Below are 17,830 nucleotides of genomic sequence, written 5' to 3' on the forward strand. Positions count from 1 at the left end.
AGGGCAGAACTGGAGAAGTGACCCAAGCCCTTTGGAAGAGCCCAGATCATGTATGGATCTGAGACAATGGAAAAAGAAGATATAAAATTGAAGTTGCCTTGGCTATCCCAAGATGTTGGAGATGTCAGAGCCATGGGATTCCTAATGAGTAAAGCTACTAGTATGGAGTGGAACCAGCCCAAGAGAATGAAGTGTGTTGCAGTCATCAAAGCTGAAAGGAATTGGAGATCTGAAGAGTGCTTTGATATCAGACATGAAGATGTAAAGTTTGGATGTAAAGATGTGAAGTTTGCCAGTTGGATTTTGCTCATGTTTGGTCCAGTATTTTCTCACTTTGACATTTTAGAATGATAATGCATATCCTACATGATGTTTGCGATATGTGATCTGTTTTGATTTTGAGTTTTTAGGGGATTATCTCAGAAGAGACTTTGAACTTTGGACTTTTAAATATTGTTGAAAATGTGATAAACTATGGGAATTTTTGAAGATCAACTAAATGTATTTTTCATTACGTTATGGCTAGGGATTGCTTCCATAGACTCATGTCTTTGAACAAGCTTGTGGAGACTTGGGAGTAGAATATGGTGGTTTGAATATACTTGGCTCATAGGGAGTGGCACTGTTAGAAGGTGTGGCCTTGTTGGAGGAAGTTTGTCACCATGGGGGTGGAGTTTGGACCCTCCTCCTAGCTGCCTGGAAGCCATTCTTCTGTTTGCTTTCAAACAAGATGTAGAACTCCCACCTCCTTCTCCAGCACCCTTTCTGCCTGGATGGCAGTGCTTCCTGCCTTGATAATAATGGACTGAACCTCTGAACCTGTAAGCCAGCCCCAGTTAAATGCTGTTCTCTATAAAAGTTGCCTTGGCCATGGTGTCTCTTCTCAGCAATGGAAACCCTAAAACACCATAGAAGCCTGATGTGTGCCTTGGAATTCACTCAAAAGCTAAATGCTGTAGTGTGCACCTGCAATGCCAGCATTTTTATGATGATATAGGAGATGGAGAAAGGATAATTGCTCTCAGATTCACAGGCTAACTACTCTACAGTATGTAGCACAGCAATAGAAAAAAACAAAAACAAAACAAGAGAAACCCTGCTTCAAAAAAGATGCAAGACTATAACCACTCTCAAAAAATTGTTCTCTGATCTCTTGTGATTTGGCATGTACATGCACCCATGTATACACGCACACTCACACATGTGGATGCACACACATCTGTGCATGCATGCACACATACATAAAACAAAACTGGGGGACAGCAAGATTGCTCAGTGGGTAAAGAAGCTTGCTGTGAAGCCCAACAACTAGATTTCAATCTTTATAATGTACATGACAGAAGGATAGAAGAGATTCTATATGCACCTCATTTGCATGCACATGTACACAATGAATAATGTAAAAATAGATTTTCTTAATTTGCAGAGATCATATCCCACTGTGTCTTTGTCATTATTATACTTATTTGTTTTATTAATAAGTATATTTAATACTTACACTCTGCCTGATAATCTTCTAAGAATTAGCATTAATTAATTAATTTACTCATAAGAACTCAATGAAGTGAGTATCATCATTATCATCATTTTATAGGTGAGAAAACTTAAAAGGTATAGACAGATTGAGTAACTTCTTTATGGTCACCCAGATTATAAATAACAACTAGACTCCATTTGTAACCAATGTAGCATCAGATTCCATTTTCTTAACCAGTATGTTATACAGTAATAGACAAATTTTGCTTTCCTGTTTACTAACAGTATGCTTGGTAATCAATATATTTGAAACTTTGATTGTAACTAGATATGTATTAACCATTAATTATTCTCATTGCTTTATCTTTAGTGTTTCATACTGATCAAGATGACCCTTCATCAAGTGATGATGAAGGAATGCCATATACACGACCAGTAAAATTCAAGGCAGCACATGGTTTCAAAGGACCTTATGATTTTGATCAGATCAAAGTGGTACAAGATCTTAGTGGCGAACACATGGTAGGTAACTGTTTTCAGTTTTCATGATTGGTAGGGTATTTCTTGAGGCTTCTGTTTAACTTATCTTTACCAATGTATATACTTCTACTGATTGGACTCAAGAGCAATACATGTATATTAATATATTTAAATGAAGAGTTTGTCTCTGAAATATTGTTTAAGAAATAACATCTTAGGCAGAGTGAACTCGCTCAGGCCTATAATCCCAGCATATAGAAGGCTGAGGCAGGAAGATGACAAGGTCAAGGCCAGCCCAATGTCAAAATAAAAGTGAGCTTTAGAATAATGAATCCTAGGTTATAAAACTGAGAAAACTATGCAGAGGGACCAAACTTTAAAGAACTTAAATTAGAAAGTAGTCTGTCACTTTTAAAAATATTTAAATATTCCCAGAGATAATTTAAATAAATAGTTTAGGGGAAGGAATATGTAGAGCGTCTTACAGCATACATAAATCCCTACTTTCAATCCATATTACCTTAATGAAAAATATTCAGAATTCCAAAGTGTTTATTCTATAGTAAAATGTTCTGCCAAGACAGATTTGCCAAGATTTGCCAAGATTTGCCAAGATTTGCCAAGATTTGCCAAGATTTGCCAAGATTTGCCAAGACAGGTTTGCATTCTTTCAGATTTCTGAAGTCCCAGACTGGGCACGTGGCTTGCTGGTAGAGTGCTTTCTTCATCTTGAAGGTTTGATCCTTAACAGTGCAAAGAAAATAATCAAGCCTACCAATATAGACAAAAATACTCAGATTGTATCGCAGTTAGCTTCTGCAAATCTAGGAACACAAGGACGATAGCAGTCAAACTCAAACCTAGGAAAACTATGCTGAGCCCTTGATCAGGGAATCAAATATAGCCTAAGCTTACCCTAACTACAAAGTGACTGTGCATCAAATGTTTTAATTATTTGCAATGTTTTCATTTTAGAACTTAATCAATTTTTTATAGTATATTGAGCCTACATTTATTTCCTATTGAAGTAAAATAAATCAGGATAAAAATGATAATTTTTTACTGTATTCGACTTTTGTAGAAATAAATGCTATTTAAGTAAATTAACTGTCAATTCTAACCTTGATAATCTTTCTACCCTGAGAATTTGTAGGCAGATAACTTTTTACTATACCTAAATGTGTTATGATTTTATTTGTTGGAATAGGATTTGGCGCATCCATATTAAAGAACCCCCTCCCCCATCTTTAGCACTTTTCTGAACATATAGTTCTCAAATGTTTTCAGTTTCTATAGAGTCTATTCATGTATTGTAAATAGAAAAGCAAGTAAGACCATACTATCTTTAGTTACTTCAAAGGGGTTTATACCAGGGGTGCCACAGCTAGGGTAGGCTTTATTTATTTATTTATTTATTTATTTATTTATTTATTTATTTATTTTAGTCCTGATAGGAGTTGTTAGTGACAAGTGAGGGCTTTCTTTTACCCTTTCGGGTTTACTTAAGGAACTGAGATTTCTAAGGTCTGGTCTGTGCTTTGCTAAACAGCATTACTGGCCTAGGAACTCTCAGAAATGGCACCTGAAGTTGCCCCCAACCTCCCAACCCACGTGTATGTTCATACACGTGCATATATGCATCCAAAGATACACCTCATTTTTATTAATATGTGACCATTTTGTTAATAAGTTTTAAATTTGTTAGGTTAAACTATGGGTAATTATAATGATCTTAATAGACCTTTCTTCTGAAAGCTTCCCTTTGTTGTAGTGTAGCACCCATGGCCATAAGTTGTGTTAGGGAAGTAAGTTTCATCTACTATGTATAATTTTGCATAATTTCAAAGGCTGTGTTAATGTAATGTCTCTTAAGATTGTAAAGTCATTTTGAACCTTCTCTTTTCATAGGGAGCTGTTTGGACCATGAAATTTTCTCACTGTGGCCGATTGCTTGCCTCAGCTGGACAAGACAATATAGTGAGAATATGGGCTTTAAAAAATGCTTTTGACTATTTCAACAATATGCGAATGAAATATAATACTGAAGGTATTTTTATTTCTTTTTTGTTTTTCCATTTTTCAAGACAGAACCCTGTGTACACCTTTGTAGTCCTGGCTGTCCTGGAACTCTCTCTGTAGACCAGGCTGGCCTCCAACTTAGAGATCCACCTGCCTCTGCTTCCCAATTGCTGGGATCAAAGATGTGTGTCACCATGCCCAGCTCATTTTTCATTTCTTTAAATACCTAAGTAAATCTGGAATTTTTGTGTTTTAGATGCAATATAGGTTGAGCCTCCTCAGTTCCCAAATCCTAAAATACTTTGTAATCTGAAACTTATAAACTGAGGAAATGCTCAGTTTTCTATTTTTTTCAAATTAGAAATGCTAAATTCATAAAGACCATGCAGTTACTTAAAAGTCCAACAAGCTCCAAAATCTAATAAGGAATATTCAAATGTATTACTTTTTTTAACTGGTAAGTTACTCATTTGTAATAACTACTAATCATAATACCCAGTGTTTACCCAGCATTGTGTTATGTACCTATAATGTTGACCCTTTGCAAGGTTGAAGTGTGAAGGTCAAGAATTCAAGGCTGACTAGGCTTATATAGCAAGAGTTAGGCAAACAGTATTAGAAAAAAAAATCCAGACCTAATAAAAAATACCACAAAGCTTTTGATTTATACCTTTTCAAGTATAGTGTACAATTTTATCAACCACTTAGAATTCTGTGGATTCCCTTGGCAAGCTTCCGTTCTACTCTAAATTAAAATGGCAGATCAAATTAAACTGGAAAAAGAATAAGAATACTATGTATACTCACTAACTTAAGGAAGATTAAGAAAATAGACATGAAAAAAAGTTAAGTGTGTCAATATATGAATGGATATATAAAAACTGTTAGCTAACAAAGAAGAACCTCAGAATATTATAAATATATGGTAAACACTAAGTATACCTAAACAATATATTCTTGTCATGTGATGATTTAGGAAATAATGAAAAATTAAGTAAGTAGAGACTCTAATTTTATAGGTTTATATATCATTTTTAATGTAACAAACTTTATCCACCAATCATCCCTTCCCAATCATCTTAAGAAGTTAAGAAATGGGAGAAAGGAAAATAGAGTTAGCCATTGATGAAAATATAGAGTACAATCCAAGCACCAATTTAAGGAACATAGACGATTCAGCCAGCCAACTAGTTAGATCCTATGTTTTGTTTTGTTTGGAGATTTCTTGGTACTAGAAATTGAACCTAGATTTTCAAAAAACAGGCATCTATCATTAAGTTTTATCATTAAGCTATATTCTTAACTTCAATCTGCCTCCCATTTAAAAAAAATATTATGTGACAGTGCCTCACTGTGTTGTCCAGTCTGGCCTTGAACTCTCTTTGTAGCTCTGGCAGGCCTTAAACTTAAGATCTTGCTTCAACCTCATGAGTATTTTAAATAATGAGGCTGCACCACCAGTTCTAGGGACCCTATATTCTTGGAAAACCTTTGTGAGTTCCCTTAACATATATTATAATATATAATTTAAGATGATGATGTGTTTAACAAGACAGTTATGCTGGACAGTGGTGGTGCACGCCTTTAATCCCAGCACTTGGGAGGCAGAGGCAGGTGGATTTCTGAGTTCCAGGCCAGCCTGGTCTACAGAGTGAGTTCCAGGACAACCCGGGCTACACAGAGAAACTCTGTCTCAAAAAACCAAAAAAAAAAAAAAAAAAAAAAAAAAAAAAAAAAAAAAAAAAAAAAAAAACAGTTACAGAATGAGTGACTGAGTTTTTTTTTTTTTGTCCTCCCTGGTCATTTTTTTCTTGTTCTACCTGAGGCAAAAGCCTATTTCAGTTGCCGTTGTGACTTAACCTTAGCTCAGAGCACTTCTTGGGCTTTTGTTGTTTCCCCTTGCTTTTTGTAATGAGTAAGGATGCATTTACTATGAATAACATGGATTACATGATATTTTGTTTACTGACATAGGGAACTGTTTAAGCCATTTTATTAAGATTGTTCAAAATGATAAAGACAAGTACATGGGTGCTTGTATGGTTATACTTTGCATTTAGAAAATGTGTTTTTCTGGAGTATTATATTCTATGACTATCATTATTTCAGAGTATTTCTTGTTGGTAAGTGAGTACATATACATGTATGCTTTTTACAATTACTGTGCTGTTTTTAGGACGTGTGTCACCTTCACCATCTCAGGAAAGTCTAAGTTCATCAAAATCTGACACAGACACGGGGGTATGTTCACATTTTATAGTTACTACTATAAAACTATCATTTATTTGATGTCCTAAAATTATTTTCAATTATTGAAAAGTTTTGTCAAGGCATTTAATTAAAATTAACACATAGTATTAAAAATGTTTCATTTATTAGTATTCACGAGTGAGAAATCCTTAAGTTTTAAGACTGCCAAATGGTAAATAATAATATTCAAGGTACCAACCTACTGATGCATACTTAAATAAAACATATCACTTTTCTTCAGTCTGGGTTTAATATTTTTAAAATAATAATAATTATGCCATTTTATAGTTATAGTTAAATTCTTCTAGTGTCTCTTTAGTACCTCCAGGAAAAAGATACTTCTTATAATATTGCCTCTTACTGCCTTTCTAAAACAGTTTTAATATTCTGGTGTCTGTGACTTCTAATTTCCATGCTGGTTTGTATTCTAAATATTCTTTCATGTTGATTCTTTCCCCATATTTTTGTTTTGTCTAGAATACCCTTTCTGGATTCAGCTCAAATATCTTATGTTCTCTTATTAGTTTCCCTAAATCCAGCAGGAAAATTTATTACTCATGTAGTTTTATAATGTGTCATATATCATTTTATATTTATATTGCTTACCATATCTTCCTTTTCAGTTTGTTTTTCTATTTAGGCTTTGGACTAATCTTGATTATCTTACCACATGCTGACTGTTGTAGGCATGCTGTCAGCATTGAAATCTTGCCTCTGAGCTTTTATTCTAATTTTTTCCCTTATCTGGATTCTTCCAGTCTCTCTTCTTTCTATTCAGACTAAGTCTATTTTTCATGCTCTACTTTTTCTCTAAAGCCTTCACTCACTAATGTATGGTGACAATTTTAATTGCTTTGCTTTGAGGGAAAGAGTCTGTTTATTTGTTTAATTTATTATAACACTTCTAGGTTTTTATTGCTTCTAAAAACAGCCTATACTACATAAGACTGTCTTGTATGTATTTTGCAACTTATAGATTCATAACTATTTCTGTGAATGCCCCACCTCTGATCTCCAAGTAAAACTAAAATGTTGAATGCAAGACATTATAAATGAGAACATTAAACTTTCTTAATAGAAGAGTTAGTCATTTTTTCTTACACTATTTGATGATTTTTTTCCTTCTGAAATACTTCAGTAATTTACCATTTTTGTGAAAAGGTCATTTGATGTTGCTTTGATTCTTCTGGGTCTTTCTTGAAACAGCTCAGTGAGGTCTCTTTTATGGCTTTTGGAATTATGTAAGGTAACTTTAGATACAGTGGAACACAGTAAGCACAGTAGAGATCGTTTTCATATGCATTTTATCTGGCTCATGATAGTTGTTTCTTACTCCTTTTGAAGTGCTTTCATGTTTTTTTCTTCATGTGGAATGGAGTATAATAGAACCTTCTGTACAGTTTTCCAGAGAGTGATGAGCCAAGGGTACTCATGTACTCACTGTCAGTGTTCTGAAGCCTAGAATTCTGTCTCCTATGAATGTTTGTCTTGATTCTCAAAAGTAGCTCAGAAAGTGTAGGGGACGTGTGTGCATAGCTTGCTCTGCTGTGTAAAGGTTCAAAAATCGTAGAGCTGGCTTTAGCATGGGCTTTTAGCCTTCTCAGTTTGGAATCCATAGTTGGACAAGAGTGTAATATGCAATTCTGGGTAAATTTTTCTTAATGCTATAAATTTTAAGTGTGCTTTTTTTTAAACCTAGAACTAAGTGTTTTGGGGGTTAATTTTCATTTAATATACTTAATTGGTAGAGTGTCAATGAGTAATAATAACACTTACCTGTTACTTAAAACAGCCTAGAATTGCTGCTAGTGGAAATGTGTTTAAGAGTTAATGGAAAATAAATAAGTATTAAGCAGGAAGTTGGATTTATGTAAAGGACAAGACTGTTAATGTTATGTCTTTTGTCAAGGCTCACTAGTCTGGAAGTAAAATTTTGGGAAGAAGTTTTTATCTAGAAGTGACTGGTAAAAACTCCAGAACTCAGTGTTCTAGTCTGCCTGCATGGTTCCTATGAAGATGTTTTAATAAATTTTACAGTTTTTGTATAGGGCTAGAGCCCTTGACTACTATGTATGCGGCCTGGATTTCATCTCCAACACCAAAAATCAAGTTCCAATATAAACAAGTAGGTTATTTCTATCCCATGACTACTGTCCTAGTTCAAGCCCTTATTTTGATAGTTTGAAGATTTTTATTATTAAAATATAATTACATCATTTTCTCCATTTCCTTGTCACCCCATACACACACACACACACACACACACACTGCTTCCTCTCAAATTCCTGGCCTATTTTCTTTAACTGTTATTCTTTCTCATACGTTTAATTCTCTCTATCCTTCTCTGTCTCTCTGTCTCTCTCTGTCTCTCTCTCTCTCTTTTCTCTCTCTCTCTCACACACAGAGGGAGAGGTGTATATATATATTAATATAATCTGCTGAGAATGGTTAGTGTTCTTTATATGTATGTAAATTCAGGGTTGAGCACTTGATATTGTATAAGCAATTAGTAAGGCTCATCCCTTGGGGAAAGACTATTTTTCCCTCTTTAAGCATTATTAGTTACCTATAGTTGTTTGTCCTAGCCTGGAGTCCTGTGACATTTCCTCCTTCCTCATTGCAGGTTTTTTGGTGTTGTCTTTGTTCCAGTTTTATTTAGGCAGCCCTATAGTAGTGGTATCATAGGTTGAAGCACCTCGACAATATAATCTCATAACAGATATTCTGGTCCTCTGGCTCTTAAAACCTTTCTTCCCCTATTTCCTCAATGATGATGATGATGATCATGATGATACCGTTTTAAAAATTATTTTTAATCTGAGATTCCCAAAGATAATTTTTGTTTTGACAACTAATATTTATTTCAGGATAGATGACTGAGATATTAAAGGCTAGGCTCACAACCAAAAGATATAAGGTCCCTAAGTCTTAGGTGTAGGAGTTGTGTTTTAAATATAGCTAATGGGGCTAGGCACCCTATGATCAGTTTGTTTTGACAACTTGTGATTTTTTCTGTGATGGTCTCTACTTATTGCAAATAGAAGATTCTTTGGCGAGGGCTGGAGCTACGCTTATCTGTGGATATATTAATAAGTATTTAGAATGCAGTTAGAAATTATGCTGGTTTAGTAGTAGTAGGTTCTGTTGTTGACAGTAATATGTTTTCTTCTAAGATCCATAATCTCACTAGCTGTGGGTTAGCTGTGGCTAGGTTTCTAATGCCAGGCATGAGTTCCCTCTTGTCCTTAAATCCAGTTACAAATTCAGTTACAGTTGTTGGTTACTGCCAAGATACTAATGTCACTGTTACAGTCTTAGGGATATCCCATACTGCTTATTGTGGTTCATAGACTTCATATCTGGGTAGAAATGTTGATTGCTTGTCTCCCTTGGCAACTTGGATAGCACTTTCCTAAACTATGGAAGTTAGTCCTTAGGGAGGAGACTCTCAGATCAAGCCCAGCTCAGATCTTTGAAGACCTGTATCCGAAGTCAAACCTGCATTCTTAAACTTATTATTATTCCTTCCTTCACTTGCTCCAACCAAACAGTCTTTGACATTGTTCACAGTTTCTCTAAAGCTCCAGTCAGATCTTGTTACTTTTTTCCCTTTCAGAATTCAGTATTGGTTCTCCATGGCCTTATACCACATAGAATTTTTAGCTACACAAGTTAGATCTTGTGAGGTGGTCTCAAAAATAACTGTTTACCCTAATATCGTTTTATAGTTCTATGAACTTTTCTCTATCCTCATCCTAACCATTCTTCCCTAAACATAGGCTTAGCTGGAACTCTGTGTTGTCTCTCATGCTGTATGCTCTGAAGCAGTTGAGGTATATCTGGACTTACAAGTTAGATAACTTATATTCTACCTTAATTTTCTTGTTCAAAGGTGGCTATGTGACCTTCTAATATGTTATTTTAACCTCTTGGACCTGGAAGATTTTTTCTTAATGTATTTATTTTCATAGTATTATTAGTATTTATATTCATAGTATTATTAATAACTATTTCAAAGATTTCCTAGTTAGGATTAATTCTGATGATAAATACATATAGCATGCAGTAACCAATTTTGGCATGCATGTATGGCATTGTTTTCTACCTACTTCTATAAAATAGTAGAAACCTAACTTTAAAATGTCATAAATAATGAAAAAGTGATTCAAGAGGTAAGGCTTCTCAGGGTTAGTTAGCTCAGTAGCATCACCAGGGAAACAGAGTTCCATCAACTTTCTCCTTTTTACTCTATTTTTTCTTGGTTCCTTTCATACCTTATGGTCCTAAGAAGGCCACTAGTGTCTTAATCACATGGAAATGTTTAAAGACAAAAAATGGGAAAGTCTCTTAAAAGAGCTCCCTTGAACACACCTTATTGCTAACCTAGTGGTCTAGGAAAATGGAGTGAGCTTATCTTAAATTAGTTTAGCCTAGTAATGACTCACCCCTTAAGCTAGTTTTACTTCTGAAGCAACAGAAGCTAAGAAAAGGACAAAGAAAGGGGTTCTTTTAGATATGGAAAAGAGTATGTCAGGGTCTATTGCCTCAGAAATGATTCTAGTTTGTCACTCAATGGAGAGAAAGAATGGTGGCAAGTAATAAATTAGCATAAACAGGGAAGTCTACTTTGGGTGGCTTGAGATTCCGTTTGGGCATCATACAAATTTATGAGAGAACAGGTAGATGGGAAAAGTCTGAAGTTCTTGTTATGATAGCATTCCATCGGAGTTTTAAAGTTTGTTTTATGTCGAACTAGGTATGTAGTGGAACTGACGAAGACCCAGATGACAAAAATGCACCTTTTCGGCAGCGGCCATTTTGCAAATATAAAGGACATACTGCTGATCTCCTTGATCTTTCATGGTCTAAAGTAAGCAATTATTATTTGAATTATGCATTAATCCATATGACTCTGGCATTAGTGTTTTAAAATGCCTTATTTGTGTGATTGTCATCACACTAGCAAGTGTCAGCTGTCTACTTGGTGAAAGTTGCCCTAAGTTCTAAAAATACAAATTTCAAGTATGGATATTGCTTAACAAGTTAGATCTATCTTTGTATTATTTGCTATTTGCTTTTTATAAGCAGTGATTTTTTTTTCAGAAAGTAATGATGCTTAACAAAATGAATATGCCTTCACCTACAAAGATTAAGTCTGGTGTATCTTTAAGTCTGCTTTTAGGCTAACTTGCTACCTTTATGCAATTATTAATTTTTCTTTAACAGTTTATTTTGTGAAGCTTTTCCTCATAGATCAGTATGTCAGAAGTAATGAGACAATTTTGCCAATGAATACCTCAATAGTTTTCTAAAAATGTAAGATGTTTCAAGTTTTAAATAAGGTGTTTAGAATTTTTTCTTGATCTCTTAAACTTATATCAGTAATCAAAATCTAAAATATATTTGGAATTTAAGAAAAAGATTAAAATTTAAACAACTTGACTTGATAAAAGTGAACTTGTATTAACTAGACATTAATAGCAGAGATACAAGTGGTACTGATAAGTTTTAATTATATGAGAAAAACCTATGTACCACAGAGTTATCAATATTTTGGCAAATTATATCAAGATATACCTGAGGTCTCTTTGTTTGTTTGTTTGTTTGTTTGTTCCTTGTTTCACTGAGACTGAATCTCTGTAGCTGAGGGTGGGCTGACACTCACTCTGTAACCCAGGTTGATGTCATACTCACTGTCACCTTCCTGCCTCTGCCTGCCAAGTAGTACTAGGATCATAGATTTTCATCAACATTTCCTACTATGCATCACCTTTGACTCAGTCCATTTGTGAATTGCTCACTCTCCTTAGATGTTCTGGGTATTTTATATAACCCGTCTGTCATAATATTTTTCTCTGTGTATCTCTCTGTTTCTCTCTGGTAGTCTGTTTTTTAAACCAAATATCTTAGAACCTTTAAGATCTGAATTTGATGGCAAAAATTAACATAAAAAAGAAAAGCGAGGTGGAATGGCACACATTTATAATTTAAGCATTAGTTAGAAAGAGACAGACCCATGAAACTCTAGTAAGCCAATCAAGCCTGCTCAGAAAGTTCTAGACCAGTAAAAGTCTTAGTCTAATAAAATAAGTAACACTTGAAGAACAACACCTAAGGTTGTTCTCTGAACTCCACATGCACATGCATTAACACAAACAGGAAAAGAGCCGTTTTTGGAAAAAAATGTGAAGTTTTAGTTTTGAAATTTTAAATTTAAATTTTAAAAGTATTTATTTGTGTTTGCACACATGTCTGTGGGAACATGTACCAATGTGTACATATGGAAGCCAACAGATAAAAGATGATATTCAGTTCTCTCTTACCATGTGTGTCCCAGTGATTGTATTCTGGTATATCAGGCTAAACAGCAAGCATCTTTGCCCTCTGAGTCATCTCACAGACCCAAGAACCTTTTTACATATAAATAAAAAGTTCTATGTCTGTTTTTATATTTTAGTTGACACATGACAGTTAGTCTACCATGATAATTCAATATGTGTATATAATATGTAATGATGAAAAATCAGGTAATTGACATCTACCTCCTTGAAGATTACCATTTTGTATTTGGTACCTTTAGACTTTTCTGGTACTTTAGATTACAGACCTTATTCCTCTTGCCTAATTTAATTTTTGTGCAAAACTAGACAAACTTAGCAGGGAGTGTGTGTGTGTGTGTGTGTGTGTGTGTGTGTGTGTGTGTAATAGTGTAATAGGAATAGTCAATGAAAAAGACCAACAACTCAAGAGGAAGTAAAAGAGTATATGGGAGGGTTGGAAGGAAAGAACATGGGAGCATTTGGAGAGAGAAAAGTAACGGGGAAATTATGTAATTACATTTTAATTAAAATAAAATAATAAACTGAGAACCTATAAATATCTGCCTACTAGATAGTTTGTATTTCATAGTCACTCAAAACATATCTGTTGCTTACTTATTCACCTAGCTAAGAGCACAACTCCTAGGGTCAGACTCCTAGGATCCATGTTCTAACTTCTTTGCCCCTTATAGTTCTGTGATCTTGGGCCACTTATCTTAACTATACCACATCTAACCTGCAAAATAGCCATAGCGAAAGTAGCTTCTTTGTAGAGTTAGGAGGAAAGATTAACTGAGTAAATACAAAGCACTTACATAGGACTAGAGAGATAGCTCAGCAGTTAAGAGAATTTACTGCTTTTGCAGAAGACCTAGGTTCCATTCTCAGCACCACATAATGGCTCACAACCACCTGTTATTACAGTTCCAGGGGATTCAACAGGCTCATCTTGCCTCCATGGGTACCAGGTAGACATGCCATGCTCATACATTCATACTAGCAAAATACTCCTACACATAAACTAAATCTTTATTAAAATGTACCTACTTATCACACAGTAAATGCTCAATTAACAGTATCTGTGAATAGGGCTAGTTCTGCATGGGACAGTTTACAACTGCCTATAACTCTACCTTCAAGGGCATACCTCTGTTTTCTGCAGGCAAAAATACCCCCTACACTAACACACACATACACAATTAAAAATAAAGAAATAAAAACATGATCTATGGGCTGGTGAGATGGCTCAGTGGTTAAGAGCACTGACTGCTCCTCCAGAGGTCATGAGTTCAAGTCCCAGCAACCACATGGTGGCTCACAACCATCCATAATGAGATCTGATGCCCTCATATGGGTGTCTGAAGACAGCTACAGTGTACTTACACAAAATAAATAAATAAATTCTTTAAAAAAACATGATCTATGAATGTAGCAGGCACTAAGGAGACCAAGTTTAAGTATTTTACATGAGTTCTTTGTGTCCAGTTGTTCAATCAAAATAAGTGAAGGTCCTAATACTCATCAAGGATTTGAAAAAGAAGATTTATATTAATTAAGGAACATGCTAATAGACCTCTAAATAAAGAGCAGGGAGGACAATTCACAGTCCATGTCTTTAGACCACTACTCTTTAAGCCAATTTCCATGTCACAGTATTTCATCACCTTAGAGGAGCTAGTATATATAATTTTACAATGCTGGATACATTGCAGAGATTTAAGAAGTCATAAATTCTTCCGTTCCTAACAAATTTTTAGGTCACAGAAATATATTTAGTATAAAGACATATTTGCCTTATGACTGGTAATAGTTTCTAAGCTGGGACTTCCTGATTCTTTATATTATGCATACTAATCATAAAAAGATAAATACAAAAAAAACCAAGAATATAATGCTTTGAAAATTTTTGTGGATGTTATTGACATTAGTGTATGTACGTGTGTGGATGTGCGGACGCACAACCATGCTCTTAAATACATGAATACAGTCAACTCAATATAATTTTGCTTGTATGATATGCTTTCAGTGTGGACCATTGTTATTGGATAACTATTGGTATTGGTGTGCTTTTTCCTGGGAAAGACCTAACTGCTACTATATTACTTACTTTTCTATTGCTGTGAAGAAACACTATAACCAAGGAAAGTTAAAAAAATAAAGCATTTAATTGGGTTCTTGCTTATAGTTTGAGAAAATGAGTCCATGATTTTCATGGCAGTAAGCAGGAATAGAGTCAAGAGAATTGGGAATGACATGGGCTTTTGAAACCTGATACTCCTCAGTGACTTACCTTCTTCAACAAGGCCACACCTCTTAATCCTTCCCAAACAATTCCACCAACTGTGGACAAAGCATTCAAATATATGAACCTATAGGGTCCATTATTATTCAAGCCACCAACGATTTGTAGATCATACTTTCAAGAAGATTCTAAACCACTAAAACACAGGGATCAAGTCTTATTTTACTGTTATTTCTCTTCAGTGTATACCAGAATCTGTTTGTAGTGAGCTTTCTACTTTCTAAGTACTTGTTTTATGCCAGCTAACCCAGTATTATATCATAAAGTAAAAATTTCATGTTGTAATGGATCTTTCATTGTGCAGATGAGAAGCCTAGCTTCCTTGATCATTCTAAGGATTATAAAACTAGTTATATACAGAACTTCAGCTTTAATACACTTTATGTGACTTGAAAGGTCAGTGCTTAGTTTAAGAAATTTTTTCAGGACTGGAGAAATGGCTCAGCAGTTAATGGCATTGGCTGCTCTTCCCAAGGACCTAGATTCAATTCCCAACACCCACACGATGCCGTACCATCTTTTGTCCTCTATAGACACCATATATGCATATGGTGCACAGACATATATGGAGAAAAACACTCATACACATTAAAAATTTTAAAGAAATTAATTTCATTTAGTAAGAATGTATTGAACAAAAAATATTGGCATAGTATAATAAAATTGAACATGTCTTTAGCACTTCATACCTTAAGAATATATGCATATATCTCATATGTTTGAAGCAAGCATTGAATAAAGCAAATTTTAATTTTATTGAGCATTTTTGGTTTGGTTGGTTGACTTACTTGGGTGCTACCTGTACACTCTGGTACCAAGCTACACCCTCAGCTCTAAAGAAAGCTAGTATTAAAATATTAAATTAATCAACGGAAAATCATAGTACAAACTTTATATGCTCCTTAAAAATGTTTCTGGAACTGAATAATCTTTGAAAGTAATAATTATTATTTGTCTACCAACGTCTATAACAAAGCTTCCAAATTCTCCCCTCTTTTTTTTCCTCTTTATTTCTGGATAGTGAAGGTCAACCCTAGAGCCTTACAAGATTTTTACCACTGATCAGTTAACCCAGACCACCAGATTATTATTTCTTTACAAACCAGAATCAAAACTTGTAACATAATGGTCTCAACTTCACGATAAGATTAAAATCATGAAGCAAAGTAGGTATTTTCAGTATGTTTTGTAAAATAGCTCATAAAGTTATATAGCTAAATCAATATTTGCAATTAGTCTTTTTGGCTTATTATTTTATGATTTTGCAAATAGGGTTTTTTTTAGCCAGGGTATCCTCAAACTTACTATGTAGCTAAGGATATCTTTGAACTCCTGATTCTCCTGACTTCACATCCTAAAGATTACAGCTATGAGCTGTCACACAGGTAATGATTAAATGTTCTAATTATTATAGGCATATGACAAAGCATCTTAGTGCTTTTCTGTACTCTGCAAATCATGGTTAGAGCTGAGACCTGGAGTCAGACCACCTACTCTTGAATCCTAACTCTATCACTGACAGGCTGTGTAATATTAGGCAACTTATTTAAATTCTCTGAGCCTCACTGTTATCATTTGTCAAAAAGGATGATAATAATATACTTACTTCATGGAATTATATATAGTGCTTGGAACAAAGCCTTTAGCAAACTTTATATACTCCATACGTGTTATTATAACCTTGATTTATTTGTCATGTTTAGAAACTTCAAAAAATTTAGAGTCCCTTTGACTTTCCTCATTCAGTGTAATATATAGTTCTCTCTTCAAATATGAATTTTGGAACTTATTTATACTTTGCCATCCAGAAGCTTTTGATGGATAGATGTTTGGTTTCAGGATAATTGGGCAAATGCATTGCCTAAATCAGTTATCCTAACTCTTCCAGCTCAGGAAGCTCTGTGATGTATCTGAGCAATTTGACATTTCCTTTTCTCTAACTTTCTTGCCTAGAATATAACAGAAGCACAATAACTTTTTATTTCTGTGCTGCATTACAGTGTAATCTTTTTGAAGACATTATAAGGGACATTAGGATACATGTAAGTTAGAATTCACCAGTGTTTTAGGTGTGAAAAATAACTAAACTTAAATAATCAAATTAATAGATATCATATATTCATGGTTAAGTTTAAATATATACAGGGTAGAACAGTTAAGACACTCCTTAATCCTCTGCTAGTGCCTGACATATTTTCTGTCATACATTGTAAGATTCATAGTAATGTTGCAAGTAATGCTAAAATGTCTTAGTCAGTGAAATACATTAGTAATTTGGAAAAATAAAATTGTTTTAAGTAAATTGAAATAGCCATGATTTTTGAAGCTGTATATAGCAATAACATAGTGTATAAAACTAAAAATTGTAAAATGAAACTTTAAGCCTAGTTCAATTTTATTGTGCAAGCCATATTTTCATATATATGCTAATAAAGTAACTGATACCATTTTTTCCATAGAACTACTTTCTGCTCTCTTCTTCTATGGATAAAACAGTCAGGTTATGGCACATTTCTAGAAGAGAATGCCTTTGCTGTTTTCAACATATAGATTTTGTCACTGCCATCGCTTTCCATCCAAGAGTAAGTAACCAGTTATACACTCTTTATCATGCTAAAATGGAACTGAAGGAACTTGATTTCTGTGAAGAACAGTTGAATCTACAGGATAAAAAAAAGAACATTAGTAGCCACACCCAACATTTATTAGGTACTGAGGATCAGAACTCAAGTCCTTCTGCTTTGGTAGCAAGCATTTTACCCAAACAAGCCATCTCCCAAGCTTCTTGTTAATCTTAATGTTGTTGTTTGTTATTGCTTTTTTTGAGATTAGGTCTTACTTTATTGCTCTGGCTCACATCAAAATCTTGGCCACAAGTGATCTTCTCGCCTCAGTGCTTTTTAGTAGTTGAGGCAACATAGATGTGTTGCTGATCCTGGCTCCCACTGTTGAACCTTTTTATTCATTCTCTAATCCTTTAATA

General features: G+C 34.4%; 1 protein-coding gene across 2 annotated transcripts in view; it reads left to right on the plus strand.

The window, feature by feature from the left end:
* Wdr44 (WD repeat domain 44) overlaps positions 1 to 17,830 on the plus strand; it is an 88,480-nt gene that overhangs the window by 61,389 nt on the left and 9,261 nt on the right. For both annotated transcript variants that reach the window (XM_034485665.2, XM_076918893.1), the window contains exons 11-15: positions 1,847 to 1,998; positions 3,865 to 4,003; positions 6,152 to 6,216; positions 10,982 to 11,095; positions 17,307 to 17,429. In XM_034485665.2, the coding sequence (XP_034341556.1) occupies positions 1,847 to 1,998; positions 3,865 to 4,003; positions 6,152 to 6,216; positions 10,982 to 11,095; positions 17,307 to 17,429 (593 nt within the window). The remainder of the gene's footprint in view (positions 1 to 1,846; positions 1,999 to 3,864; positions 4,004 to 6,151; positions 6,217 to 10,981; positions 11,096 to 17,306; positions 17,430 to 17,830) is intronic.

Source organism: Arvicanthis niloticus, chromosome X (genome assembly GCF_011762505.2).
Source record: "Arvicanthis niloticus isolate mArvNil1 chromosome X, mArvNil1.pat.X, whole genome shotgun sequence".
In the NCBI taxonomy this organism is placed as follows: domain Eukaryota; kingdom Metazoa; phylum Chordata; class Mammalia; order Rodentia; family Muridae; genus Arvicanthis; species Arvicanthis niloticus.